The 27,862-nt window shown below is 38.9% G+C and overlaps 2 protein-coding genes across 3 annotated transcripts; both read left to right on the top strand.

Annotated features, from left to right (window-relative positions):
- The first annotated feature begins 18,780 nt into the window (after positions 1-18,780).
- LOC145118552 (uncharacterized) lies at positions 18,781-22,091 on the top strand. The gene is made up of 2 exons (XM_079054246.1): positions 18,781-19,427; positions 21,764-22,091. Exons 1-2 carry the CDS (start codon positions 18,781-18,783, stop codon positions 22,089-22,091), a joined length of 975 nt encoding a protein of 324 aa, XP_078910372.1.
- A 413-nt stretch (positions 22,092-22,504) lies between these two features.
- LOC145154177 (benzyl alcohol O-benzoyltransferase-like) lies at positions 22,505-25,190 on the top strand. 2 transcript variants are annotated; one of them, XM_079075523.1, is made up of 3 exons: positions 22,505-22,588; positions 22,681-23,150; positions 24,129-25,190. In XM_079075523.1, exons 2-3 carry the CDS (start codon positions 22,692-22,694, stop codon positions 25,065-25,067), a joined length of 1,398 nt encoding a protein of 465 aa, XP_078931649.1. In that variant the 5' UTR covers positions 22,505-22,588; positions 22,681-22,691; the 3' UTR covers positions 25,068-25,190. The 2 variants fall into 2 exon arrangements, with proteins under 2 accessions (XP_078931649.1, XP_078931648.1); XM_079075522.1 differs by having other exon boundaries at positions 22,567-23,150.
- The last annotated feature ends 2,672 nt before the right edge of the window (positions 25,191-27,862 follow it).

The raw sequence follows: 27,862 nt of genomic DNA, 5'->3' as shown, positions 1-27,862 counted from the left end.
GAGGAAGTTGGGACACTTATTTACCTCTGGCTAAGTTTTCGTATAACAACAGCCATCACTCGAGCATTGGTATGCCTCCCTTTGAGCTCCTGTATGGGAGGAGGTGTCGTACTCCCATCTGTTGGGGAGAGGTGGGGCAGAGAGTTATGGGCGGCACTGAAATAGTGCTGAAGACGACCGAGCAGATTCAGCAGGTCAGACAGAGGTTACTGACGGCCCAAAGTCGTCAGAAGAGTTACGCAGACAGGCGACGATTCGAGCTTGAGTTTTAGGTCAGAGATTTTGTGCTCCTGAAGGTTTCCCCATGGAAAAGGGTGATCCGGTTCAGGAAGCGGGGCAAGTTGGGGCCTCGATACATTGGACCATTTAGGGTGATCGCCAGGGTGGGCAAGGTAGCATATCAGCTGGAGCTACCTGAGGAGTTGAGCCAGATTCATAACACCTTCCACGTATCCCAGTTGAGGAAGTGTGTGGCCGATGAGACGGCAACTGTCCCGCTGGAGGACATTCAGATCGATGCGAGCCCGAATTATGCTGAGAGACCGATCGTAGTGTTGGATAGGAAGGTGAAGGTTTTGAGGAATAAGGAAGTGCCCATGGTTCAGTTCCAGTGGCAGCATCGAAGGGGGTCTGAGTTGACTTGGGAGCCGGAGTCAGAGATGCGGGAGCATCATCCCGAGTTATTTGCGGAGCACGACTTCGAGGGCGAAGTCTGATCCTAGTGGGGGAGAATTATAACATCCGGATTTCCAAGTATATTATTTTATTTAAATATATTGGATTTTGGGGAGGGACTCGACGAGTTGGTGCCTCAACTCGTCGAGTAGGATCGCGCCTGATGACGTGTTTAATGAATGGACTCAACGAGTCGGTGGGCTGACTCGCCGAGTCAGCGCTGCTGAGGAAAACCCTAATTTCTCGAGCATGTGGCCTATTTAAAGGAGCTTATGGCCTTCATTTGCGGCCATACTCCCCTTTGAGAGACCCTAATCGATCCTGAGAGCATAGAGAGAGAGAGAGAGAGAGAAAGCTAATTGTCATCATCTTGGTGCATTCTTTCAAGGAAGAAGGAGATTTTTGCAAGCTATTTTAGCTAGAGGGGTTCAGATCTACTTCCATTCCATTCTAGGCTACTGTTTAAGGTATAGATCTATACTTATTTTCTTATGATTAGTAGATCTCATGAATTAGGGTTTCTTTACCCTCCTTTAGTTGAAGTTATGATGTATATGAAGCCCCTTTGAGTCCTATACTTCAGATCTGAACCTTGAGAGGTCCAGAGAGTCCCATGATTCAAGCTTATTGCAGTCACATAAGAGTATTGGGTCTAAAACACCATTATGAGAGTTATTTTGTCAAATGGAGCTAGATCTGTGACGCATGGACGTAAAAATCGGATCTTTACGTGACTAGTGGGTGCTAGAAGCTTAGATCTATAAGCTAGAGTCACGGATCTGACCTCAGAAGGCTGAATGAGAATTTCATGGGGTTTACTCGCCGAGTCTGTAAGATGACTCGACGAGTCGTAGCGGTTTTGACCTGATATCTTTGACTCAGTATGAACCCATCGAGTGGAGGGGCAACTCGACGAGCTGAGTGGACCCTAGGGCGAGACTCGAAGAAATGCGACTGGACTCGGCGAGTTACGAGAGTGCACTCGGCGAGTCAGGTCGACCTGAACAAATTGAATTTTGCTGACTTCAGTTGATTAGTTAATGGGTCAATAAGGGATACTTGAGACCACGGAGGGGTAAAATGGTCTTTTACCCATTCCGAGAGATAGAAAGAGAACAAAAGGGTTTTATGTGTAAAAGGATGGATAATGATTGTGATGTTTGTCTAAATATGTTAGGCTGAGGCTAGTTCAGGATTCCGAGAGATTGACTGTATTCTTCTAGCTGCGAGGTGAGTCTTCTCAATATACTTTACATGGAATGGTAACTATGTGTGACCGGAAGGTCTTATGTATTTGTATCAGTTATGTGACTTATGTGATATGTTTATTGTGATATGTATATGCCGTATGAATTGGGCCGTAAGGCAAACAGAGTTGGGGCCGGAAGGCAAGTCATGGTAGGACCGGAAGGTCTACTAGAGCTGTGGGACCAGAAGGTCCCACTGAGACACAACGACCGGAAGGTCATACAGTGCTATAGCCTCGAAAGGCTAATATGTGTATGTGGCATTTTGGGGAACTCACTAAGCATGTATGCTTACCGTGTTACGTGTTATGTGTTTCAGGTACTTCAGAGGATCGCGGGAAGCCACCGACATGATTGTACACCTGCATCAAGACGGAGTTATGATCCTAGATTTGAATGATTGTTTTGGAAACTTGTGATTTGACTTTTGAGAATTAATGATGTGACATGTGTTTTTATGAATTTAAAATTGAAAATTTTGGTTGAAAAATTTGGTCGTTACACCAATGCTCTTAGCGTGCTGCAAGTGCTTAACCCTACACAATCCCTTCGTAAGTGGATCTGCTGGGTTATCTTCCGACGATACCCTCTTCACTACGAGGAGTCCTTCTTCCACCCGATGTCGAATAAAGTGATATTTTCTATCGATATGTCGAGATCTGCCATGATCCCTTGGTTCCTTGGTCATGGCAACCACTCCTTCATTATCACAGAAAATTTCCATGGGCTCCTTTATGGTCGGTACAACTCCAAGGTCTCGAATGAATTTCTTCAACCATATTGCCTCCTTTGATGCTTCGCTCGCCGCTATATATTCTGATTCACACGTTGAGTCAACTACAGTCTCCTGCTTGGAACTTTTCCAAGTCACTACTCCTCCATTTAGGGTAAATATCCAGCCCGACTACGAACAGTAGTTGTCCCTGTCAGTCTGAAAACTGGAGTCACTATACCCTCGCACCTTTAAGTCATTGTTGGGTCAAAAATATGGTTTATACTTTGCTTTTCTAAGAAATTGTATTTTTCTGTAATGTGTTGTGAGTTTACGACCGTAAACTGAGATTACGGCCGTAAACACGTTTACGACCGTAAACAGAGTTTACGGCCGTAAACACGTTTACGGCCGTAAACCCATTTTGTGGCCCAGTCGAGTATATATAGGGGTGAGGGGTGTGAGGAATAGATTGATGATGAATGAACACTAGAGGAGCTTAAGTGTGTGTATTTGAAGGTGTTCTAGAGAGAGAAAGAGAGAGAGAAGAGAGTGTGTTTTAGTGTGTGTGAATCTTGTATCCGGATCTTCATTCATAATCAATACATACAAGATTCATATTATTCTTCTTCTCCTTCTCTTCTTATTGTGATCTGGCATCATCCGTTTGATTGGGATTCCGCACCATCAAACGGATCTGATTGATACACAGGCAAATTTAGGGACTAACAATTGGTATCAGAGCTTGGTTGTATCAATCAATTTTTGTCAGATCTGGAGCTTATTTGATCTTATTTTTGAAAAATTACTGCGTTTTTGGATAGATCTTGGCAAAATAAGGGGGGTTTCTTCTTCGCGTTTTTCGTAAAAACGAGTTTTTGATCGAGTTTTGGAGCAAAAAGGGTGAAAAAAACGCTGTTTTTCGTCAAGAACAACGATTTCTGGAGAGTTTACGGTTCTTGAAGAGTTTACGGTCTTTGAAGGGTTTACGGTCCGGAGTTTACGGCCGCCGGAGTTTACGGTCGGCGGCTTGCGGCTCGGTGAAGGGTTTACGGTCCGGAGTTTACGGTCGGCGGCTTGCGGCTCGGAGTTTACGGTCGGCAGTTGCGGCTCGGCGGTTTACGGCTCGGATCGTCTGCGCCTCGGCTCGGTTTGCGGCTTAGAGAACGGCTCGGTTCGGCTCGGATCGCGGCTAGGGAAGCCGGCTCAGCAGCAAGCCGAACAGCGCCTTTATTAAAAAAGGGGGGACGCGCTTTGGAGGAGCCGAGAATCGAACCCACGACCTTTAATTCGTCAACCCGGCGCTTTACCAACTCCACCAGCAACGACTTTGTTCCTTCCCTCCCAAATTTTAAACTTAACCACTCCTTGTCGCTTCCAAGTTTCGCAAATTTTACACTTTTTGCCCAAAAATCAATTTCTTTTATTTTTAAGCTCCATTTTCAACCAAAAATTTAATTTTTTAATTTTTGTCTTTTATTTTTGACTTTTTACTTAAAGTTTTGACTTTGACTTTAAAGTTTGACCTTTGACTTTAAACTTTGACCTTCCTGTTTGACTTTTAAATTTTCAAATTTAGCTTTTCGGTTTGACTTTTAAGTTTGACTTTTCAAGTTTGACTTTTGAGTTTGACTTTTTAAATTTGACTTTTGAGGTTGACTTTTGAGTTTTTAGTTAAAGGGCATATTTAAAAAAAAAATGAGTTCCTCAAACGTTCCAGTCACTAAAGTTTCATGTACTCCATCTTGTGAAACTACGATTAAATTTCTTCGGGAACAAATTGATTTATTAAAAAGAGAAGTTGAGGACCTGAGATATGAAGGATATCAACTCAGGAAAGGACAAAAACCCCTTAAAGCCCAGTTAGAAACTAAAATAAACGATTTTAGAAGAATTCAGTCAGAATACAGTGAGAAATGTGAACTTTATAATTATGTTAAGAGACAAAATGATGAGTTAATTGCTGAGCTTGACACATTAAAGAAAGAGTTTGATTCTGCAAACTTTGCTTTTCAAAAATTTGATGGATCAAGCGAGGTAGTTGCCACCATGATTGATCACTGCATGGATTTTAAACGAAATCAGTCTAAGGGTTTAGGATATGATAGTGTACCTCCTCCATATAATCATACTTATCAGTATCAACCCTTATCCAAGGATGAGATTGCCAATGAATCTTTCATGGTTTATGGCAAGCCATCTGGTTTCGTCTCAGGAGGATTTATTAATGTTGAAAGTACTGACGTTTCTACTTCCCATGCAGATCAATCCTTAGATCAGTCAAAGCACAAGGTTAAAGAACCTGATGTTTCTGTTTCCAATGAACAACCTTCTGTTTCTGATGATAAAGTTGATGATACATTTTGTGATGCATTTGATGCTTTTGCATCGGATCATGTTGAGTTAAATTTTTTTGACATATTTGATTATTTGTTTGAAAATACTGATGTTCCTGTTTCTAGCACATCTACTTCATGTACAGGTAAAGTAGCAGAGGATGAGAACAAGGAGAAAACCATTGAACAAACCAACATCTCCTTGAGCTCTGAATCTGTTGCTTCGAACTCAGCTGCTTCTGATCAACCTGCTGTTGAGAAATACAGGCCACCAAATCAAGTGAAACAACCGACGGCTTGTTGCAAGTGTGCATGTGGGAAAAATCAGAGACAAGGCAAGGATACGCCACCAGGGGCAGGAAGAAACAATTTCCCAGTGAAGAAAAGGACTTGCTTTCACTGTGGAACACCTGGACACATTGCCAGACATTGTCCAAATCGCGCATACGTTCCCTACTATGCACAAGGCTGGCAGAACGCGCCAAGAGGGAGATACTTCAAAAGAAACCCCTCAAGTTCACGTTCAGACCATGACGACTGGAACGCGCAGAAGGCCAAGAATCAAACCTACAAGGCCAAGAATCCGAATCCCAAGGGCAAGAAGGAAATGTCGGCCAAGAAGCCAAATCCAAGAGATGCTCCCGTGAAGTCAAAATCAAAGTCATCTCAACGGCCGACATCAAGATCAAAAGCAAGTACTGAGCCACCCATCAGATCGAAAAAGAAATGGGTTAAACCCAACTACAAATGGGTTCCAAAGGCTCACTCTCCCAAATCAACTAATGAATCTAATATTTCTTCATCTTCTGTTTGTGATAAACAGGATATGTCATGGGAGAGAGTACCGTGCAAGGATGACAAAGGTCGACCCAGTTTCAAAATGGACTGGGTTCCAAAGACCAACTGATCCCGCTCTGTGTCGGAGCAGCTATGGAGGCATATCATCAGACTTCGGTTTGTTGGTAGTGGCTGTTCCTGGCACATGATAGGAGACATCTCTCAGCTGTACAACACTCAGAACATTGTTTGGGAGTATGTGTCCTTTGTGGGAAAGGAAGAAAAGAAGGGATCACACATGGGGTTAGTGCTTAATGACATGAAGAATTTTCAGATCTGTTCTGAGATTACACGTGCTGTTCTCAGACCTTCTGGATGCAAATTCAATCGGTGACTTACGGTTTGAGTTTTCTTTTCTATACTCCTGAGTTTTTCTTAAGCTGATTCGCTTTAAAGACTAATTTTTGTTTTAGGATAGTTTATGCATTAACGTTCGTTTCTCTTCCATGCACAAATTTAGGGGGAGAAATAAACCAACAAAAGTCTAAAAACATTTAAAAATTTAAAAATCCAAAAAATAACAAAAGTTTAAAAACATTTAAAAATTTAAAAATCCAAAAATATTTTGTTTCTGTTTTATTTTTTTTCAGAAAAACATTAGAAAATCAGAAAATTAAAATTTTTTTTTGTCTCTTATAGTTCTGCTTGTTGATATATGTACTGGGAAGTGATATTATCAAGTGATAACAGGCAATCTGAGTCTGCGTAACGTACCCAAAATTAAAGGGTCTTTACTCTGGGCTGATGCGTCGGTAGGCACGAAAGATTTTAAATGGACTTGACTAGGCAAAGTTGAACTTAAGAAATTCTTAGTCTTGACAAATCTTGACCTAGTTAGATCCGTCTAGCCTGACAATACGACGCTCGGATAGATTGAGCAGGGAGATATATATGGGAATCTACTGGTCATATTAAAGAACTCGTATCTGGAATTGTGGATTAACTTTTCCTCGATGTGCGGATTATGTCCTTAATTCCGGTATTGATGGGGCGACTGGTAAATTCCGATGAGTTAGGTCTGTAGAAAATTGTTTTCTTTCTCTTCTTATCTGTCAGTCATATGTTGCCTCCTTTACGTGATTGGAAGAGATCTGACCTGGACAGCAACATATGCAATTCTATTTCTCTGCATGTTATATCTATGAAATTCTTCCTATCTGTTAGCCATATACTGTCTCCTTTGCGTGACTCATAATCCGACCTGGTACACAGTATATGCACCATTCTACTTCTCAATCCCTCTAAAAATTATAATTAACAATAATCTGAATCTATCTTCTCTCTTAATGATTGTCTGCTCACCCGATGTAAGGAGTACTCTGGAATTCCTTGATTACTGGGGCATATCAGGAAGCGGGAAACATGTTCCAGTACAATTAACAATTGAACACTTACAGATTGTCTATAGATCTCGCTGCTCAATTTAGGTGGACAACAATATCCCTGGTCGTCGTCAGCTGAATGGTCCTTAAGATATAGTATCTAGGAACTTAGGATCAGATTTAATATCTAGGAACTTAGGTTCACCTTGTCTTATAACAAATAGTATGTCCTAAAATTGTCACAATTTTTCGTGTTTAAGTGGACCACAATACCGGCGATCGATCAGACAAAGACGTGAAGATAAAAGGTACCGAAAAGTGGATAAAGGCTGTCTAAAAACTTTGATCCCAAATCATTCTTAAAGTTAGATATCATTTTATTTTTGTTAAATTTGTTCAAAGTTTCTTCTAATTTAAATATTAGGGGAGAATTAAAAAATTTGAAAACCAAACAAAAAAATTAAAAAAAAAAATTAAAAAAAAAATTAAAAAAATAGTGTTATTTTTGTTTTATTTTTTTTTTCAGAAAATATGAAAAATCCAAAAATATTGTGTGCTAAAATTTTCTTTTAGTTTTGTTTTGTCTTGAATAGTGAATTCAGGTGAAGATGAAACTCATGGAGTTTGCGTCGAAGATTTCTGAGCCAAGGCTTCATCCGTGATCATCGAAGAATTCTCATTCGAAGGAGCAAGAAATGAAGATTATTCTTTCAAATTCAATCTTTCAACCCCAAAAGCAAGGTGAAGCTGAAATTGAAGATTATGTGACGGATTGCATTGAAGCCTCCTCAGTCAATCTGCTGCTATCTTAAACCTGCTGAAGTGATCCAAAAGATTTGTTCTCTCTGATGTTCTCTCTGAAGATTCTCAAGCTGAAAGCGCTATTTTTCAAGAATCAGTACGTCAAGCATCCTCACCCAATGTGCGTTCAATGCCAATTTCTGAAGAAAAGCCCAACTGCTCAAGATGAAGTCATTCATTGAAGATTCATCAAGTTCATCTTGAAGTCGTGAAGAATTTGAAGATTAAAGCTGAAGCCAAGCTCCCAATGAAGATTATGAAGAAAAGCCAACTAATTTTTAGGGGGGGCTTGTTGGGTCAATTAAGAAAAGAAAAGAAAGCTATAAACCAAGGGGGAGATTGTTGGGTCAAAAATATGGTTTATACTTTGCTTTTCTAAGAAATTGTATTTTTCTGTAATGTGTTGTGAGTTTACGACCGTAAACTGAGTTTACGGCCGTAAACCCATTTACGACCGTAAACAGAGTTTACGGCCGTAAACACGTTTACGGCCGTAAACCCATTTTGTGGCCCAGTCGAGTATATATAGGGGTGAGGGGTGTGAGGAATAGATTGATGATGGATGAACACTAGAGGAGCTTAAGTGTGTGTATTTGAAGGTGTTCTAGAGAGAGAAAGAGAGAGAGAAGAGAGTGTGTTTTAGTGTGTGTGAATCTTGTATCCGGATCTTCATTCATAATCAATACATACAAGATTCATATTATTCTTCTTCTCCTTCTCTTCTTATTGTGATCTGGCATCATCCGTTTGATTGGGATTCCGCACCATCAAACGGATCTGATTGATACACAGGCAAATTTAGGGACTAACAGTCATCACTCCCACCGAGGACTAGAAACCATTCCTTGGTCCTCCGAAGGTACTTAAGAATATTCTTGACTGCGGTCCAATGCGCTTTGCCAAGGTTCCCTTGATATCTGCTGACCATGCTCAAAGCGAAGGCCACATCAGGGCGAGTACAAGTCATAGCATACATAATCGAGCCAACTGCAGAAGCGTATGGTACTCGACTCATTTCTGCTATCTCGACTTCGGTACTCGGGCTTTGAGTCTTACTCAACTTGGCATTACTTTGGATTGGTAAACCCCTTTCTTTGAATTCTCCATACTAAAACGTTTTAGTACCTTCTCCAAGTAAGTATTATGACTAAGTCCTATTAGTCTTTTACTTCTGTTTCTCACTATCCTTATTCCTAGAATATAGGCAGCCTCTCCGAGGTCCTTGTGATTGATTAAGTAGATATACCCATATCTACTATAATCATCGGTGAAAGTCACATAGAAGCGACTTGCATCCCTTGTGGTGGATCTAAAGGGCCCACACACATCGGTGTGTATGAGATCCAATAAACTCTCACCCCTCGCACAAGTGCCAGTGAAGGGTGACTTGGTCATCTTTCCAAGTAAACAAGACTCGCACACGTCATCGTCCCTAAGGTCGAATGACTTCAACACTCCATCCTCTTGGAGTTGGGCTATACGTTTCTTGTTGACATGTCCAAGACAACAATGCCACAAGCATGCTTTATCCAAATCATTGGAAGAATCAATACACAACACATCATTTCCTAAATTGTCTACAACCATCACAGTTTCATATATTCCATTACAAGGCAATGCTTCAAAATAGAAAACACCATTAAGATAAGCATTAATAGAACCCTTTTCATTATCAAATGAATATCTAAAGCCTTGTCTATACAAACCATGAAATGAAATGATGTTTCTTGCCATATCTGGCGAATATCAACAATTATTTAAATCTAATCCTAATCCACTACTGAGCATTAAAGAGTAAACTCCAATCTTGGTGACAGGCGACGATCTTATGTTCCCCATGATCAAGTTTATCTTCCCATGCTCCACATCCCTATCTCTTCTTAGGCCCTACAAATCAGAACAAATGTGAATCCAAATCCTGTATCAAGAACCCAAGAAATAGCATGTGATGAATCATTAGATTTAATAGTGTAAATACCTGCATAGGATGGCTTGATCTTCCCATCCTTGATTGCTTGCAGATACTCTGGGCAGCTTCGTTTCCAATGCCCTATCTTGTGGCAGTGGTGGCACTCTGCCTCCTTGGGGTTGGAGTTGGGTTTAGCAGAACCAACCTTAGTTCCACTAGAAGAGGTACCATCTTGGTACTTTCCCTTATGGTGGCTTTTTAAGGGAGCCTTCCTCTTCTTACCCTTCCCTTGCCCAATTGCCAAGACTGGGGCAGCATCCGGAGTTGATGCAACATATTTATCCTTGAGGTTGCTCTCAGCAGTTCTCAACAACCCTTGAAGTTTGTTCAACGTGACCTCCTCTTTGTTCATGTGGCAGGTCATGCGGAACTGGTTGTAGCACGGAGGTAAGGAGTGAAGAATTATGTCAATTGTCAGCTCCTCATTGAAGTCCACATTTAACTTCTGCAGGCGATCAACATACCTTTGCATCTTCTGAAGATGAGCAGTGACAGACTCTCCGTCTCTCATCTTCGTCGTGATCATCGAGGTGATGATCTCGTACCTCTCCTGCCTCGCGCTTTGATGGTATCTATCCATCAAATCTTGATGCATCTCATAGGGGTACATGTCCTGATAGGACTTCTGGAGTTCTACAGTCATAGTCGCCAGCATGATGCAATGGACTTTCGTAGCATCATGCTCATGGGCCTCAAGGCCGCAATTTCTTCAGCAGAGGCAGTGTTGATGTTGATTTCCTTCAGCTTCTCATCGAGGACATACTCTTTGTCCTCGTAACGAGTGACCATTCGGATGTTGCAGATCCAATCATTGAAATTGGACCCGTCAAAGATCACTCTCCCACACAAATTCATGAGTGAGAACGAGCCGGAGGAATTTGAGCCGGAAGCGTTGTTGTTGACGTTCGACGTCTGAAATAGAAAAAGGACAAAGTTTGATTAGAAATGAATCCCCAATTAAACACCCAAATGAGAAATTAGGGCTAGGATCCAACAACATTATTTGCAATTCAGAAAAGGGATGCCGTAATCTAAACATCAAATAATTTGAAGGTAAGTGAATGACGATTCACTAATTTCCACCATGAAAAACAAAATAAAGCTAAGTTTTAAATGTATTGAAAACTCCTAGATCCTTTTTGAGATTCATTGAATATTTCAATGGCATGTTTAAATCTCAATATGCCCCTCAAGTTTGTGACTGGGATGCCGAGGATCACAAAGCGGGTGTGAATAACCATGAAAATGTACATGGTGCCCTCAATGTTATAGTCACCTATTCGATGTGCCGGTTAACCACACACGCTCCATAGAATTATGACAAACATTGAGTCACCCTTTTCCACCTTTGCTTAGAACCCAATTAGTGTGCCGGTTAACCACACACACTATACTAACGTCATAGCAAGGGTACAAAGTGTAATTTCATGGAATTGCATCAATTCACTTTTGCCTAAAGTAACTAAGATTGAGAATTTTTTGAAAAATCATTTAGTTACTTTTATAATTTCATTATACTTTTAATGAGGAAAGGGTTGCCCTATCCTACCCGTTTAGCTAACGACCCTCCACCAATCAAGGAAGCGGTGGGTGAGAGTGGACACCCATTAAACAGCCATTTTATAGGTCATAACCTTATACCCCCCTTTTAGATTGGCTTCGTGAATGAGGCCTACTAACGGTAAGACTAGCATTTAAGTTATATATATATATATATATATATATATATATATATATATATATATATATATATATATATATATATTAATCTTATAATAAATATAGTATAATGTTGAATTTTAAACTTATAAAATTCTAGGGTTTGAAATTTAAATAGTTCAAATTAAACTTTTAATTAAAAAAAAAATTTAATTTCAAAACTTGAGGACAAGTTTTGAACTTTTCAAAACACATAGGATCAAATAGCAAATAATTTAAAATTAAACATTTAATTTAATGATTATCTAAATTTGACCTAATTTTATTCACAAGATAATTCAACAAATAAATCAAATAATCAAATTTTATCATATAAGGAATTTATTATTTAATCAAATGGTAATTATCTTATGTTTTGGTAAGGATAATCATATACTAACAATACAATTTGGATTTTATTAGTCAAAAACGATTTTGGTAATTATCCTTCAGCAAAACAGCAAGAAATCCCAAAAATCCCTATGTCTGACGACCCGACTCGCCGAGTCCCCTTATGGACTCGTCGAGTTCATCCTACTCGTCGAGTCCACATTGGGACTCGCCGATTCTGTCAAGCAGAAGACCCAAAAACTCGATTTTCAAGTAAGAATGAAACACAAAAGCATCAATACAATAGAAACCAAACAAAGCTCTGATACCACTGATGAGTTTGAGCCAAAAGAACATCCTATGTGCTCATGCAAACCCTAATGCTTGGATCTAGGTTTCTCTATTGTACATGCAATTCATCCAAGACTTACAAACCCTAGATCTAGTGTACATATTTCGAAATTAATACAAGAAAACAGATCTAGATGATTACCTCTTGAACAAAGCTTGAATCTTCTTGTCCTTGGAGCTTAGAGTCACAAGTGTCACTCCTCTAATGGCTTACAAACACCACAAGCAGGAGGATGCTAATTGAGAGAGATGGGAGAGGCAGGATTTCGGCTATGAAGACTCTTAGGGTTCAAGTGGCCGAAAATTGGATGCCTTGGGGTCCTATATATACTGGTGTTGCTAGGGTTTCAGTCAAAATCCTAATGGATACCTTAGGCCTTAATCAGTCCAAGGAAGCTTCTGGAATAGGGCCTCTTGGACGAAATTAGGATGGACACATCGCTAATTTCGTCCAAACCTAATTCCATAAGCCTTCTCAGCCCAATACTCAACTATCACACATTTGACAGTCTAAGTCCCCTTTATTTAATTCATGTATTTTAGCCACAGAATTAATTCTTGTCTAATATTAATTAAACTATATGATTTCCCCTTTAATATATTATTCATATAATATATTAATAAACCATAATAACCTCTCACTTGATAAATCATCATATCATGTTGTTTTGGTGAAGGCAACCCAAAAGGTCCATGCACAACCGGGTCAAGTACTTACCAAATATAGTTACGGGCTTAGGCACTAATCCAACATGATATGCGTCCAACATAGGGAACTGTGTAAATACCAAATATGACAGTTTCTATGCTTTTAAAAGCCATGATTGTCATGTGTTTATGCTACGGTTGCTTCCACTTGCTATAAGAGGATTTGTTCCAAATGAGGTATATGACGCGGTAACAGAGGTGTGCATGTTCTTTCGCGTATTGTGTTTGAAAACATTACATCTAGATGACTTAAATAAGATGAAGGAAACCATTGTTCAAACTGTCTGCAAGTTGGAGAAAATATTCCCTCCGGGTTTCTTTGATTGTATGGAACACCTTGTCATACATTTAGCTCAAGAAGCTATTATTGGTGGTTCGGTGTAATACAAATGGATGTATATCTATGAGAGGTAATCATATTTTTTGTATGTTTTATAGATCTAATGTTTTTTTTAAAAGTGTTATCTATTCATTCATAACACATTCTCGATTATTCCAAAATATAGGAAGCTTGGATTGTTAAAAAGAACAATTAGAAACAAAGCGAGGGTTGAGGGATCAATTGTAGAGTCGTATCTAATGAATGAACTTGCTGGATATTGTTATTTATACTTTGACTCTACAATTGAGACACGTCATAATCGTGAGCCGAGGAATTTCGCACCTGATTATCCCAACTTTTCGAGTACAGACTCCTGGTTGAGTGTGTTTGTCTTTTCGTCACGAAGATTATTTGCAAAGGGTGGAACACGAAGATTCATGGATGACCAAGAACTTCACAAGGCTCACATATATATTCTATTAAACTGCATAGAAGTTCACCCTTACGTCTACATGTTCGATGAATCAGTGCAAGAAGAATATCCAAATGAGACGAATGAGTCGCTTCAGAGTCGTAGACATCGATACTTTGCTGACTAGTTCCAAAAACACGTAAGTTAAACTGCCTAAGTTGTAGTGATAACTATTAATTCATCATTAGCCAACATAATAAAATGTGTGTTCTTTAATGTAGGTAAAGGAGTCGGATGAAAGTACTAACCATTTGAAAGTTATAGCAAGAAGACCATCACAACGTGTTAAATCTCACAAAGGGTACTTTGTAAACGGTTATAAGTTCCACACACAGAGGCATGGTGATGGACGTATAACAAATAATTGTGGAGTATGCGTGACAGGGACAAATTATAATGTCGAAGAGACTGACTACTATGGCATACTGGACGAGGTACTAGAGGTTGAATATGTTGGTGGCGGGAGTGTTATACTGTTCAAATGTACATGGTTTGATCATGTCCATGGTGTAAAAGTTAACAAAAATAAGTTGGTTGATATTAAACCCAAGTCCCGACTTCAAATTTATGACCCTTTTGTCTTGGCATCACAAGCGGAACAAGTGTATTATACACCATATCCCGCTATGAAAAGGGATACAAAAGATTGGTAGGCTGTTATCAAGACAAAACCAAGAGGGATATATGAAGTCGCTGAATATTTATCTGAAGTCGTGAACGATGAAAACATGGAAGCTGATCAATTCTTTCAGACTGATGAACGGTTCGAGTATACAAATGAAGTAATTAATAATGAACGCATGAACCTAGTCACATATGGAGAATTTCAAGAGTCTGATACCGAGAGAAATGAAGAAGGGGCTCGAGAGGAGGAAGAATTCCAAGAGTTTGAAGATGCAGACGATGATGAAGATGAATTTGATTTATTCGATCACTCTTCTGATTCAGGATGAACTTGATTATTGATATCCACTTTAAATTATTTGTATTTAGCTAACCTTTCTTTTTCTTCTAAACGCAGGGTATATAATATGGGTCGTACATATCCTCCTCCGAAAGGTTTGGGAGACGGTCGTGGAGGGAGTATTGATAAAAGTGTAAAAAAAACTATTAGTTACAGTGGAGACGTCCGTGGAGGGAGTATTGATAAAGGTGGAAAAAAAGCCATCAGTTACAGTGGAGACGGACGTGGAGGGGGTATTGATAAAGGTGGAAAAAAAAAAGCTGTTAGTTATAGTGGAGATAGAGGAGGCACGAGAGGCAGTAATGATGTAGGAGGCATGAGAGGCATGAGAGATGGTAGTGACAGAGGAGGCATGAGAGATGGTAGTGACAGAGGAGGCGTGAGAGATGGTAGTGAAAGAGGAGGCTTGAGATATGGTAGTGACAGAGGAGGCATGAGAGATGGTAGTCACAAAGGAGGCATGAGAGATGGTAGTAACAGAGGAGGCATGGGAGATGGTAGTGACAGAGGAGGCATGAGAGATGGTAGTGACAGAGGAGGCATGAGAGATGGTAAAGGATCACAGATGAGTTCTTCTGGCAGTGGCACATTTCATGACCCGTATGGACCGGATACCATCTTCGACAAGGAGGACTTTGCATCTGATGGGGATAGCGGGGGGGGGGGTATTGTTAGGCGTGGGTCCAATATCCTATGTTCGCCTCCGGCTCATCCTTCTAAGAGGATATGGATCACACGACTCGGGCGGGGGTTTTTTTTTCTTATTGAAATTTATGTTGATTATTGATGTTATAAATATACTAATTTGGTTAATTTGATATTATAGGTTTCATGATGAATTTGTGCATCGTCAGATCGCAAGTATAATGAAAGAGTTTATGGATGATGCTTGGCCTACATGATAAAAGGTCCCGTTGAATGTTCGGAAGAATATGTTTAATGTTTTTTGGGTAATGTATTAATACTTTATAATTTATCTTTATTTGTTTTAAGTATGCTTATTTAACTTTACATTTTACTTGTTATAGGGGATTTATCAGTGGCCTGAGTCGGAGGAGGATAAAATCTTCGAAGGTTTCAAAAATGTCTTGAACCGTCGATATAGAGACATTATTAATGGTGCTAGGAAGGCATCTGCATTAGCAGCCAAAAATGCTGGTCATGTCTTCCCACCAGGGGAGACTTATGATTTCTCAGTGATGCGTGATTTTCCGCCTACTTGGATCACATCTGACGTATGGCAGGCTCTCTGCACGGTAAAGTGATATAATACAATAAATTTCTTATAATAATCATGGCTTTCTATTTTATCATAAAATAACTTGTATTTATTACTACACAGATATGGGACACTGATACTTGGAGAAATATATCCGAGAGCGGAAAGAGAAATCGTAACAGTAGTGTTAATGGTTCCATCTCGGTACATACAGGTGGATCAATTACAACAGAGCAACACCGCAAGAAGATGATAAATGAATCTTGTTTATAAATTTTAGTAATTTGTTTTTAGCTTAGCATAAATTACAACTATGTTTTTTTAGAAGAAGGCAAAGGGGGAGGACCCTTTGTGGGGAGACGTTTTCAAGCAGACTCACCTTGAAAAGAGTGCAAAGGTGAAGTTGGCATCTGGAGAGTTGATTGGGAGCCAACCTGAGCACTGGGTTAATGAGAAGTCTTGGACTGTATTTGTAAGTTATCTTTATCCTTTTTAGATTTAAGATTTGATGTATTTAATTATTTTCCAAGTGTTTAGAGTAGTAACAATTTTTATGTTTTGGTAAATCGTATGACAAATAAGAGAAGGCAATGTGTGAGAAATATGGCCCCGACCCTAGTCAACATCCGTTGGGTGATGTTGAAATATGGGAGCATTGTGTTGGCGGGAGAAAGAAGGGGCGCGACTTTACGGGGTAGGATCATCAGATCCGGGCAACGTCGTGTCGGGGAGACCTTACGAGTGTGGCTCATCATCCCATGATTATGTCTTATATCAAAAGAAGGTATGTGTCTATATTATGATAAAAATAGTAAAGTATGTTGCTATTTCCTTCTCTATTTTATACTAATTATATGTTTGTTGGACCATATTTTAGATAAATGAATTAGAGAGCATGTTGGAACGAGAAGTGAAGAAACGGGAGGAAATAGAAGCCAATTTTGAAGTTACGAGAGGACATGGAAAGTCGTCTTCTTGGAAAAATGAATGATCTTTTGAAGCAATTCACCGGAAGATAAAAGGTAATATTTGAGGGCATTTATGGTATTTGACAATATATAAATATCTCTCTAGCTAACAACTCTCAACGAAAGGTGTGGAATCCACGAGTTAATCAAGAAAGAATTCTCTATTGGTTGTTGACAATATTTGACAATATGGATTGAAATTTATGGTATTTGACAATATGGATTGAAATTTATAGATTTATTGTATGTCAAATGATTGAAATTTATGGATTTACTTTTATATTCGTTGGTTTTAAAATATAGATTTAATGTATGTTTAAAAAATTTGTGTTGAATATGTAATTATTTTTAGTTTTTAATTTCTTCATTACTTTGTAAATTTTTTTATAATGCTAAAATCCGTCGCTAATCTGTTACAAAAATATTTTGTAGTCATTTCGGGATTCCGTCGGTGATCTGTTAGTAAGTTATTTCAGATTCCGTTGGTAATCCGTTAGTAAATTTTTCCGTCGGTAATCCGTTGCAAACAAATTCCGTCAGTAATATATTATGTTGGTGATCCGTTACTATTTCCGACGGAAAAATCCGTTACTAAAAATTAGCCAAAGCCGTCGAAAATCCGTTACAAACAATTAGCGACAAAAATATACCGACGGATTTTGGAGTGTTACAATTCCGTCGGTAAAGAGCATTAGCGACGGATTACCGACGGTTTTGGGCGTCGGTAATGCTCTTTTTTGTAGTAGTGTAATAAATGCATATCAGTTTCATTAATGAACTTTCCTTTTAATTTCAAATTACTAAATTAAAGATTCATTAATTTTCTTTATTTATTTATCTAAATTATTTGTTTAAATTTAAAAAGAAAAAACACTTTAATTTTTATAATTCAATATTTTCTTACTTTTCTTGTAAATTCAACTTCTTAGATTTTGTATTTACTATTAAATAAACCTATGTAATGGATGATGATCCATTTTTGTGGTGTAAGGGTGAGTAAACAAATATCAATATTTATCACATTTTTGTGGTGTAAGGGTGAGTAAAAAAAGTGACTAACTCAGTTTGGCTGTCCCCACCTCATTTCGACAAATGAATTATAAGGCCGGACGGAGTGGACTGTGGGGAAACCGCGGGATCGGTTCCCGCACTTAAGCACACCGCACCATGGGTGCGGGAAAGGAACGGCGGGAAGAGGCTGGGGGGAGAGAGTCCCGCTCTCTCTCTCTCTTCTAACCATTGGGTGACGCGTTTTTTTTTTCTTTTTTACTCCAAACGGCTATATAGCCGTTATATATATATATATATATATATATATATATATATATATATATATATATATATATATATATATATATATATATATATATTCTTTTTTCCTTCCCTTTTCTTAACCTATAAATACTCAAACATTTTATCATTTTTTTTAACCCATAATCTATATTTCTCTCTAAAAAATATTACTCAAAATGTCATCATCTTCATCATCCGATTCGACGGCGGTAGAGAAGGCTAAGTTTATCGGTTCCGTCATGGCGAAAACGGTTGCATACTATCAAAACCGACTAGGTGAAACATCACGTGCACGACCTAACCTAAGAAAGCCGCCGTTACGTAGAAATCACGAAGCCGGACACGATCGCCTTATAGAAGATTATTTTGTAGATGACGCCGTCTACGCTGTAAAGTTTCGACGTCGGTTCCGGATGAGGAAGGAACTATTCTTACGTATTGTTGGCGATTTGGAAGGCCGCTTTCCATATTTCCAATGGAAAATGGATGCAAGGGGAAAAAAAGTTTCTCTCCCATTCAAAAATGCACGACTTCAATTCGTCAGCTAGCATACGGCATGGGCGCAGACAAATGGGACGAGTATTTTAGGATGTCAGAGCGTACCGTGCGGGAGTCTGTGTACAAGTTCTGCAAAGCGATCTGTTTGGTTTATGGGCAACGATATTTGCGCAAACCAACTATCAACGATATCCACCAATTGTATACGGTGCATGAAGGCAAACATGGATTCCCTGGAATGCTAGGTAGTATCGATTGCATGCATTGGAGTTGGTCATTATGCCCCAACGCATGGCGTGGTCAGTACATGAGAGGCGACCACAAAGAGCCGACGATCATTCTAGAGGCTATCGCATCACATGATCTTTGGATATGGCATGCATTCTTTGGTCCAGCTGGTGCAAACAATGACATCAACGTGCTAGACCAGTCGCCTGTATTCAACGATATCTACCTTGGAAAGTCACACGATGTACCTTTTCAAGAAAATGGGGTAGCATATAAGCGTGGATACTATCTTACTGACGGTATATATCCTCCCTTGTCTGTTTTTGTGAAATCGTTTACATGTCCTAACGACCCGAAAAGGAAAAAGTTTAAAGAGGCGCAAGAGTCAGCTAGGAAGGATGTGGAGCGAGCATTTGGTGTACTTAAGAGACGTTGGCAAGTACTAACAGTCGGGGCAAGGTCATATGAGGTGAAAAGGTTACAACACGTAATGTATGCATGTATCATATTGCATAATATGATTCTTGAAGACGAAGGAAGAGCGATATTGTAACATACCAAATTTCGAGTCCAAAAATTTCATTTTAATTAACGGATTATAAAACATTCATAAGAAAACTGCGTAACAATATATCATTTTGTGAATCAATGTATCATGTCTGAAAACCCAAAACATATAATAGCAACATGTCAGAGTACAATCCCAGAATATCTCAAGTGCGGAAAATCAATGCGTGTGTGTATGATGTGCCGCTACCGCGCCAGCTCCTTCCCCTTCGCTGAAGAGGTACCTGAAACCAAAACTGTAAACTGTAAGCACGAAGCTTAGTGAGTTCCCCCATCGTACCGCACATATACAGTACATACTGTCAGGCAGTTCTGGGGCGCCTGACTACCCAGGTCAAGCCATTTTGGGGTGCTTGACTTACCCGGGTCAAGCCATTCTGGGGTGCTTGACGTACCCAGGTCAAGCCATTCTGGGGTGCTTGACTTACCCGTCGGTCTGTTTCACCCGACTACCGGGGACTATTTCACCCCTACCACTACCACATAACACGCATATACTGCCAGGCAATTCTGGGGTGCCTGACTACCCAGGTCAAGCCATTCTGGGGTGCTTGACTTACCCGTCGGTCCTTACGACCGACATCCGAGGACTATTTCACCTCCTACTACTACCACATAATATCATAGCATGAACATACTGTCAAACAATTTTGGGGTGCCCGACCTACCCTTCGGTCCTAACGACCGAACTTGGGGACTATTCTCCCCCCTACTACCACTACCTCATATAACATATAACATATCATCCTAGCACATAAACATATCAGGTAGTAGCAACCCTAGATGAATATCACAAAGACAATCATCTAACATACAACTCCTACTGGTGGGTCGGCATTGTGGTCGTAGACCCACCGCTACTGAAAGGTAACTCACCTCAAACGAGTAACTGCTGATAATCTGTGCGGGGAATCTTTGACTGCTGCTGCTCTGGAAATCCTCCGGCTATAATCCCCACAAAACACTTAATCAGAATCTGATATCTACCCTTAGGGTAAAATGACTATTTTACCCCAGACCAAGTCCGAGTCAAAGTCAAAGTCAACTTCCAGTTGACCCGACTCGCCGAGTTGGGTCGTCAACTCGTCGAGTCCCTATCTCTTTAACTGTCCTCATCCACGTCCCTACTCGTCGAGTTTAGCAACGACTCGACGAGTTCTCCTTCTAACACAACCTCGGATGAACCTTCATCCGACTCGCCGAGCGGTATGAACACTCGTCGAGTCCATCTTCATCCTAAGAACACGTCCTGTCTTCGACTCGCCGAGTTGTATGAACAACTCGTCGAGTTCATCTTCAAGAGTTGGGAGATTGCCTTGGACTCGCCGAGTCTGCTTGCGCACTCGTCGAGTCCTATGAACTCCAGGACTATGGCTTATCCCAATACGTTTGGGTCACTCCCTTGGACCCTCTAAAACCTTTCTTTCACTCAACTGGTTCCCATGAACCATAACAGAAAAAGGGGAGTCTAACCTTGGACTCGCCGAGTCCCAAGAACGACTCGCCGAGTCGATGCAGTCCAAGTCTTATTTCTTCGATTTCTGGAGTGCAACTCTTGTCCAAATGATAGATCTAGGTCCCTAAACTCAATCTAGCACGTAAAGTTACGAACTTTACGTGCATGCATGGGACTTTGAGCCTAAAATGCCCAAAAAGAAGCTCTTAAGATGCATGGGGCCTTCCATGGGTGCAAAAGCAACCCCTAACTGCCTTGTGACCCTTCCATGGACCTAGATCCGAAGCCTCAACCCCCAACCATGCTTGCAATCATGGTTGGCTACCAAGAATGACTTATAAAAGCCCTAAATCTCCCAAAAAAGGGATCTAACAAAAGAACAAGCAATGTATAGACTTTATACCTTCTGAGAACAGCAAATGATGCACCAAACTCGAATCCTTCAGTCTCCTCTTGATCCTTCTATGCTCTTCCTTCTTCCTTGTGATCAAAATCCACAAAATCACTCAAAAGCCTTGAATCTTGCACCAAAACACTTAGGGTTTGCTAGGGAGGGTTTCTAGGAGCAATAGGGATGAGTGGGGGCTAAATGAGATGATTAAATAGGGTGCAAACCCTCAGATTAGGGTTTTTGTCCAGACAGAGCCTACTCGTCGAGTCCAGGACCCGACTCGACGAGTCCCAAACTTAAATCCCGCGTTCTATCCCGCTTCTACTCGGCAAGTTGGGCCATCAACTCGCCGAGTCCCAGGCCAAAAATGAAAAATTACTTAAATGAAATACATACCAGGAACCAGGTGCTACAGATATGCCGATACAACGAAAATGAAGTTTTGCCAAATGTCGAAGGAGTAGCCGTTGGTACACAAGAGTATAGGGTGAATAGAAGAGAAGTACACAATCGCGACATTCATCAGGCCCTTCGTGCTGATTTGGTGGAGCACATTTATAGGGCTCATATTCAGCCCCCGTACGAGTTATCTCACGATGATTTGTTTGACGAATCAGACGAGGATTCTGATATGTTCGTCGAGAGTGAAGATTCCAACGACGAGAGTGACGCTGGGGAGAATGATGCAGACAATCAAGGCGATGACGAAGACGATGATTCCGAGTGACCTATCTAGGTTTAAATAAAATTAGGATATTAATTAATAATTTTTACTATGTTGTAGGTTGTTTGATTTTTTTTTTTGCGGTTTTTTTTTCTACTTATTTAAATATTAGGGTTAATGTAATTTTTATTTTACTTAATGAAATGCTTTTTATTTTTAATTAAATTTTATGTTTGATATTAATTTAAAAATTATAAATCAAAAAAAAATTATTTTATTTAATATATAAAAAAAAAAAAAAAAAAGTGAGGGAAGGCCTTCCCTCACATTCCTTGGCTTTTAGGTGAGGGAAAGGAAAGTGATAGAAAGAGGGGTATGGCCCACCAAAAATGAGGAAGCTTCCCTCCCATTCCTTCCGGTCTAAAATGCTTTACTTCAAACTAAATAAAAAACTCAAATATTTCTAGTTTGTAACACTCTTGTGAGGTTTCTTCAAGAACTGGAGTCATTACGCAACTCTATCTGTAATCTAGGAACGGTTAATTTTGATCTATATCTAGGTATATATACAGAAGTGTTTCATGGTGAAGTCTTGTTCTATTTTTGAGGTAAGAATTTAAATCTTGAAGATTTATTTTGTATTTGTTCCTAGAAATCAAGTGAATGGGTAAAATGTTGTTTGGAGCCATCTCACAAACAATCTTCACTGTTCGGAGACATGCACCGGAATTAATTCGTCCAGCACAACCCACTCCTCGAGAACTGAAGCCTCTCTCCGATATTGACGATCAGGAAGGACTTCGTTTTCACATCCCGCTGATTTATATTTATCGTCAGGACCCAAAAATGAGAAACAAGAATCCGGCGACTGTGATCAGGGAAGCTTTGGCCAAAGTGCTGGTGTTCTACTACCCCTTTGCTGGCAGGCTAAAAGAAGGTCCGGCAAGGAAGCTGATGGTTGATTGCTCCGGTGATGGTGTGTTGTTTATTGAGGCTGAGGCGGATGTTACTTTGAAGCAATTGGGAGACGCGCTTATGCCTCCTTTTCCTTGTATGAATGAGCTCCTTTATGATGTTCCTGGGTCTGATGGCATCGTCGACTCACCATTGCTGCTGATTCAGGTGATATTTTATATGTCGTTTTTGGTAGAAAGAATCGTTTTAATAATGTCAACTAAGAGATAATGAGTGGATTCCTAAAAAATAAATATTTTCACCGTTGTATTTGAAGTTTGAACCAAGAATCAACCAGAAAGAAATTGCGATAATACAGAATTTTCACAAAAAATCATCAACCTATCCCTAATTTACCACCACATGTTTCACCTGAGACTTGAACACCTCTCGATTGAGAGGGTCAATTCACTAAGCCAAATACCTTTTCATATCAACTTCACTTGTCCCAATCTATATTTTGTAATTATAGTATTCACATAAATTCAATTCTACTACTTCAAAAGATGGTCCTCACCTACCTAGTTACTAAAAAAATGTCTTTGACATAACGATAAGGAGTGACTCTCTTAAATGAGAGGTCATGGATTCAAGTCTTATTAGGAGACATATGTGGTATTTAGGAGTAGATTAGTATGTCGGTTAAAAAAAATAAAATAGTTAGTACTAAAGCCGGAGGGAGTGGCTCGCTGCCCAACCTTGCCCTCCAGCTCACTAGCCTCGTCTCCATCATTCCCTTTGAAGTCGCTAGGTCCCTCGCCAAAGATGGCTCGCATGCCCGTCAAGGAGAAGAAAGAGAAAAAGAAAGTGGAAAGGAAAATCAATCATTGGCTCGCTTCATTTTCTTCTTTTTTTAATTCTTTTTTAATATAAAAATAACTCAACAACCTCATGTTACCATTCTTTACCTAGATGCTATCATTCTATACATTTTGTGTGCTTAAAATTTTTTTTATGTAACTTCAAAAAATCATGTGACAGCATGCTAATGATGCTATCACTCTCTCCGGCATAACACATAATGACTTCATATTTTTTCGAACATACAATATATTAATTATTTGAAATATATATATATATATATATATATATATATATATATATATATATATATATATATAATCATTATATTAATTTGATTGGTAGGTGACACGACTATTATGTGGGGGATTTGTCTTTGCACTACGACTCAACCACACTATGAGCGATGCACCGGGACTCGTCCAATTCTTGACTGCCCTAGGGGAAATGGCACAGAGAGCATCAACACCCTCAACATTACCCGTGTGGCAAAGGGAGTTGCTTTTTGCAAGGGAGCCACCACGTGTAACATATGCTCATCGCGAGTACGATAACATTGAAGACGCCAAGGGTACAATCATCCGGCAGGATGACATGACACATAAGTCATTTTTCTTTGGCCCTACCGAGCTTTCAGCCTTACGAAGGCTTGTTCCAGTAGAACTACAAAGCTGTACCACCTTTGAACTGCTAACAGCTTGCGTCTGGCGCTGTCGTACCATTGCTCTCCAGCCTGATCCGGAAGACGAGATGCGCATCATATGCCTCATGAATGCACGTTACAGGTTTAAACCACCCACCATCCCTATAGGATATTATGGAAATGCTTTCGTCATGCCATGTGCCATTTCCACAGCTCGAGAACTATGTAAAAAACCATTAGCTCACGCCTTGGAGCTGGTGAGGAAGGTCAAATCTGATGTCACCGAAGAGTACGTGAGATCTAATGCGGATCTAATGGTTATCAAAGGACGACCCCTGTTCACAGCTGTTGGAAGCTTTATCGTATCAGATGTGACTCGTTCTGGATTAAATGACGTTGATTTTGGGTGGGGGAAGGCGGTCTATGGAGGGGTTGCCAAGGGGGGAGCAGGTTCTTTCCCCGCTGTTAGTTTCTTTATAGCTTTTACAAACCATAAGGGTGAGTCTGGAATCGTGGTACCCATATGTTTGCCAAGTGTCGCAATGGAGAAATTTATCGAAGAACTAAATAGCATGTTGGTGCAAGACAACAACAATCATGTGCTTCAAGAACACAAGTTACTTGCTATTTCAAAACTATAATTTCTATGCTTTGTCAATATATGGTTAATTACCAAAATTAATACGCTTTTAAGAGAGAGTTCTTTTTATTACAAAATGTTCTTAATAATATGTTTATTTGTATGGTGAAGTGGGTGTATGTCCCAGTACTATTGTTGTAATTTGTGGTCTTGTTTTCTGGACGATTAATCAAAGATAATAATATCAAACTAGATAAAGCGTCCATACCATCCTTAGCTATCAATACTTTATTTATTATTGAAGGGTGGGTTAGTATATGTCTGGGATATAACACATGAGCTCCTTGTTAGTAACTCGTGTTAGACACCTTATTAGTAAATTGGGTTAGCCCCACCTTGTACCTATCAATACATTTTTTTTGAAACGGCAAATGATTAAACGGAAGCCTACTCGCATATTTCAACGAGCACCCCGGGTTCGAGCTCCTTTACAGGGCAAATTCAGCCCCCATAAGGGTTTCCAGGAAAAATTTCCCCACATGTGGCACAAGTTTAAGAGGCACCCAAATTGGGTTTTGCAGGGATTTAACTCCCGACCTCTGACCCCACGTGGGTATTAAACCCGGTACCTCTTCCCAGCTAGGCTGGAAATCATTGGTACCTATCAATACTTGCATCTCAACTTTTCTGGTTTAGCCATTTATTATAATTTGTTCTAAAAACTCTATCAGTTTTTGGATAAAAGCTCTATGGTGACCAATGGCGGATCCATGATGGAAGTTAACCGGGTTTGTTATACATCAAAAAAACATATAAAGGCATAAAACTCTAAATTTTTTTGGAAATTTGCCGGTTTCTAAACCAAAAAAAAAAAATGCTAGACTAGGGCTTTTTCTGCAACAATGGGTCCCAAAGAGGGAAGTTATAGTAAAAGATGGATTATTAAAGGTTTTTTTTTAATAATATACTGACTTCCAAGTGGAGTACATGGACCCCACTCCTAACATGCTACCTCCTCTATTGAAGGTAACCATTATGTCATGTAAATGTAATATGTCTATTTTTGAAAAAAAAAAAAAACACCGCAATCACTACCCGCTTTTTGTTAATATATCAAAATTTATAATACTTTTTCAGATATATCGTTATATGTCGATGCTAAACAGTAAGTTCGTTTTTTTTTTCTTTTGTTGAAAAACCATTCGGTTTGGGTTTTTATGATTTAGTTTCAGTTTTTTTTGGTAGAAAATCCATTTGATTTTGGTTTCTACGATTTAGTTTTAGTAAAACATTAATATTTTTAAAATTGTATTATAGAAATAGTGTATGTGTTTGTATGAAAGTTGTATTTTCAGACTAAACTATAGAAATCAAATTTTGCAGTTTGTTTTTTCAACACAAAAAACCAAAACCCGAAATCGAATGATTTATCAACCCAAAATATGAAGCTAAATCATAGTAACCAACATCAAATAAATTTTCAACCTATAACAACTTAGATTAAATCATAAGAACCGAACTGAATGGTTTTTTTTAAACCAAAATTTGCATTTTTTGGCATCGACATCTATCGATAATCAAGATAATATCATAAAACGTCCATATCATCCCCACCAAGCAATATACTTGCATCATTTATCTTTTTCATTACAATCATGATTCAAAATATGGTTATTTTAAACACACCGGTAATCTGATAGAATGAAATCCATGAAACTTTTGAGTGAATATTTGAAATTTTAACCCTTTTTAAAAGGAGAATGTTATAAAAAGCTTTAAACTTTGGCAAAATAATATATCGGTTTCACCCGAAAATTAAATTTGGGTTCAATAGTGTCATATATTTATGGCTTTTATAAGGTTTACCCGATCACACCCTTACTAAAAAAAGGTAGGTCTTTTAGGAATGAAATGGGACAACGGGTCCCGAACCCCAGACTTTGCAAGCACAACGCAACAAGCTAACCATCAAGTTAGGACAACTTTTGTGTTCTTATATCTGAACCTTTAACTATAATGCATAATTCGATTGTTTTGACTATTATTATTATTATTATTATTATCTTTTTAATAATATATACATACATTTTTAAATACGTTTTTAAAAAAATATATAAACATATTTTTAAAGTTATATATATATATATATATATATATATATATATATATATATATATATATATATATATATATATATATATATCACTGTTGCAGAAATCACCCTTGGCGGCCGATTAATCGGGGACTAATCACTTGTCGTTCTACAACGGATTACGATTAGGGGTGCTTTGCGGAAATTAGTCAATATCGGTAAAACCCAGGTTTGGCGGTCATTGACGGTCATTGGCGCTCTTAGGCGGGAGAAATTAAAAAAATTCAAATTTTCAAATATTTCATCAAAATTTCAAAATTTTAAATTTTCAAATTTTCAAATATTATACAAAATGTCATATTTTCACATTTTCAAAATTTTAAATGTTCAAATACTTATTTTCTTAGGATATATTAAGTTTTTAAATAGTTTTATTAATAATTTAGGGTCTCTGATTAATCCACGCCTAGACCGATTAATCTTTTAACCTCAGTCGACCGTCGAGGTCCCATCAAGCATTCTTTACAACCTTGATATATATATATATATATATATATATATATATATATATATATATATATATATATATATATATATATATTAGTTTAAAATATGACTACCAATCATAATGGACAAATGTACTTTACTTTATTAATTAATGGATAAATTTCACGGATGGTCAATGTGGTTTGAGATAATTTGCACATTTGGTCACTAATTTGTTTTTTTTAACTCGAATCATCCATATGGTTTGCTTTTGTTTC

This window comes from Lactuca virosa, chromosome 1 (genome assembly GCF_052849685.1).
Source record: "Lactuca virosa cultivar CGN04683 chromosome 1, Lactuca_virosa_CGN04683_v6, whole genome shotgun sequence".
Taxonomy (NCBI): domain Eukaryota; kingdom Viridiplantae; phylum Streptophyta; class Magnoliopsida; order Asterales; family Asteraceae; genus Lactuca; species Lactuca virosa.
Note: the sequence above shows the minus strand (reverse complement) of the source record. Positions and strands in the feature narration are given on the sequence as shown.